Here is a 1,540-nt window from a genome sequence, read left to right on the forward strand (position 1 = left end):
TTTTGATTTTTTTTTTATCTTGGGTGGCTCGAATCCGCTGCCATATTCTCCAGATCGGACCACATCAGTGCTGATGTGACCCCACGCCCTGGAGGAACTGACCATTTTAGAACTGAATCCAAACCAAGGGGAACACATTGTCTCCTGGTTTCCTTTGTTATTCAAAGTGTCCCAGCAGCAGCAGAAAGTCCAGGAGCGGTGGGATTGGACTGCTCTGGGTCAGCCCCTGCTTTCTCATGATAAGGAAGGCAGGGCCGAGCTGCTGCTCTGCAAACAGCTCAACTCTTTGGAAGAGAGCAGGGCCGGCTGGAGCACAATACAGGACGGAGCCTCTGTGGGAGAGCGACTGAAGAACAACGGGGCAGCCAAGGAGACCACAGAAATACTCTTCCCCAAATCCCCAAGTCCGCACAGAGAGAGGAGACAAAGACGGTGCAGAGAGCAACAAAAGCATTCTTTGCTTTCAGTTCAGCAGCAAAAGAGACAAAAAAAAAATAAAAATAATAAACTGAGCAAGATCATTTTCCCTTGAGATCCAAATTGAAGGAGATAGGCGTGACAGTTGCATTTGTAATCAGAGCAACATCTCCAAAAAACAAGGTGAGGGCCAGAGGAGCTGTGCTGCATGAAGGACGGATCTGTCTGGAGGACAACGAACTCAGAGACAGGATGAGGGCGACGCTGACCGTCACCTGGCTGCTGCTTTCACTGAGTGAGTACACCACCACACCAACTACACGGCTCACGTTTCAGCACCCATTCTTCAGAGGGGTCAGGGTGTGAAGGAGCATGCAGGATGTGCATCACTGCTGGGCAGCAACAGGTGTGCATCGGATGAGTTTGGCTGCAGCACAGGCTTTGAAGGTTTCCCCAGTCCAATTTTCTGACTTCTCAGGTTGTCCAGAAGAGATTTCCAGTTAAAATTGGACAAAAACACAACATAAAGTACAAGTTGATGTAATCAAGAAACACTTTTTCTGTACATTCGTACTTGGATTCCTACCGTCACATTTCAGAAAATTTTACAGAAAGTCAAAAATTTTGGAGGAATTAAGTTAAAATATGTGAACGTGTGCTGTTGGGTGGGTTCATCTGAGAGGCTGTGGGTGGAGGAGTGAGAGCAATGCTAACAAGTTGTGATAATTGTGGTACAGTATAGAGGTTCAGTTGTTTCATATGGTTTATTGGTTATTGTTAAAATATAAACTTTGCAAAACTATTCACAGCCTCTAAGCTTTTCCCCTTTTCGTCACATAACAACCACGACTTAACCTGTCACAATAAGCAATTAATCAGTTAATCAATTAATTAATTAATCTCATGATAAATTAAAATGAGCTCGCTCAGTGATTTCCATTCTGATTATGCATATTTTTTGAAGCAAGAGACATCATAATTCATTTAGTTATTGTTTTTGGTTGTTGAGTTGTTGGATGTTTAAAATATCTTCCAGCTCCAGTGTGGAGAGTTCAGTACTAAATTATTAGTGTTTGAGCCTTGCCTTATTAAACCATTTTATTCTTTTTTTAATAAATAACAA

The 1,540-nt window shown here is 42.9% G+C and overlaps 1 protein-coding gene across 1 annotated transcript in view; it reads left to right on the top strand.

Annotated features, from left to right (window-relative positions):
• Positions 1–231: 231 nt before the first annotated feature.
• The window catches only part of podxl (podocalyxin-like), a 33,050-nt gene continuing 31,741 nt past the window's right edge, over positions 232–1,540 (top strand). The window contains exon 1 of the mRNA XM_015020835.1: positions 232–712. Within this exon, the coding sequence (XP_014876321.1) occupies positions 670–712 (43 nt within the window). The 5' untranslated portion in view covers positions 232–669. The remainder of the gene's footprint in view (positions 713–1,540) is intronic.

The sequence above is a fragment of the Poecilia latipinna genome, unplaced genomic scaffold, assembly GCF_001443285.1.
Source record: "Poecilia latipinna isolate Pla-1442-1.1 unplaced genomic scaffold, P_latipinna-1.0 Scaffold2670, whole genome shotgun sequence".
NCBI classification, from domain to species: domain Eukaryota; kingdom Metazoa; phylum Chordata; class Actinopteri; order Cyprinodontiformes; family Poeciliidae; genus Poecilia; species Poecilia latipinna.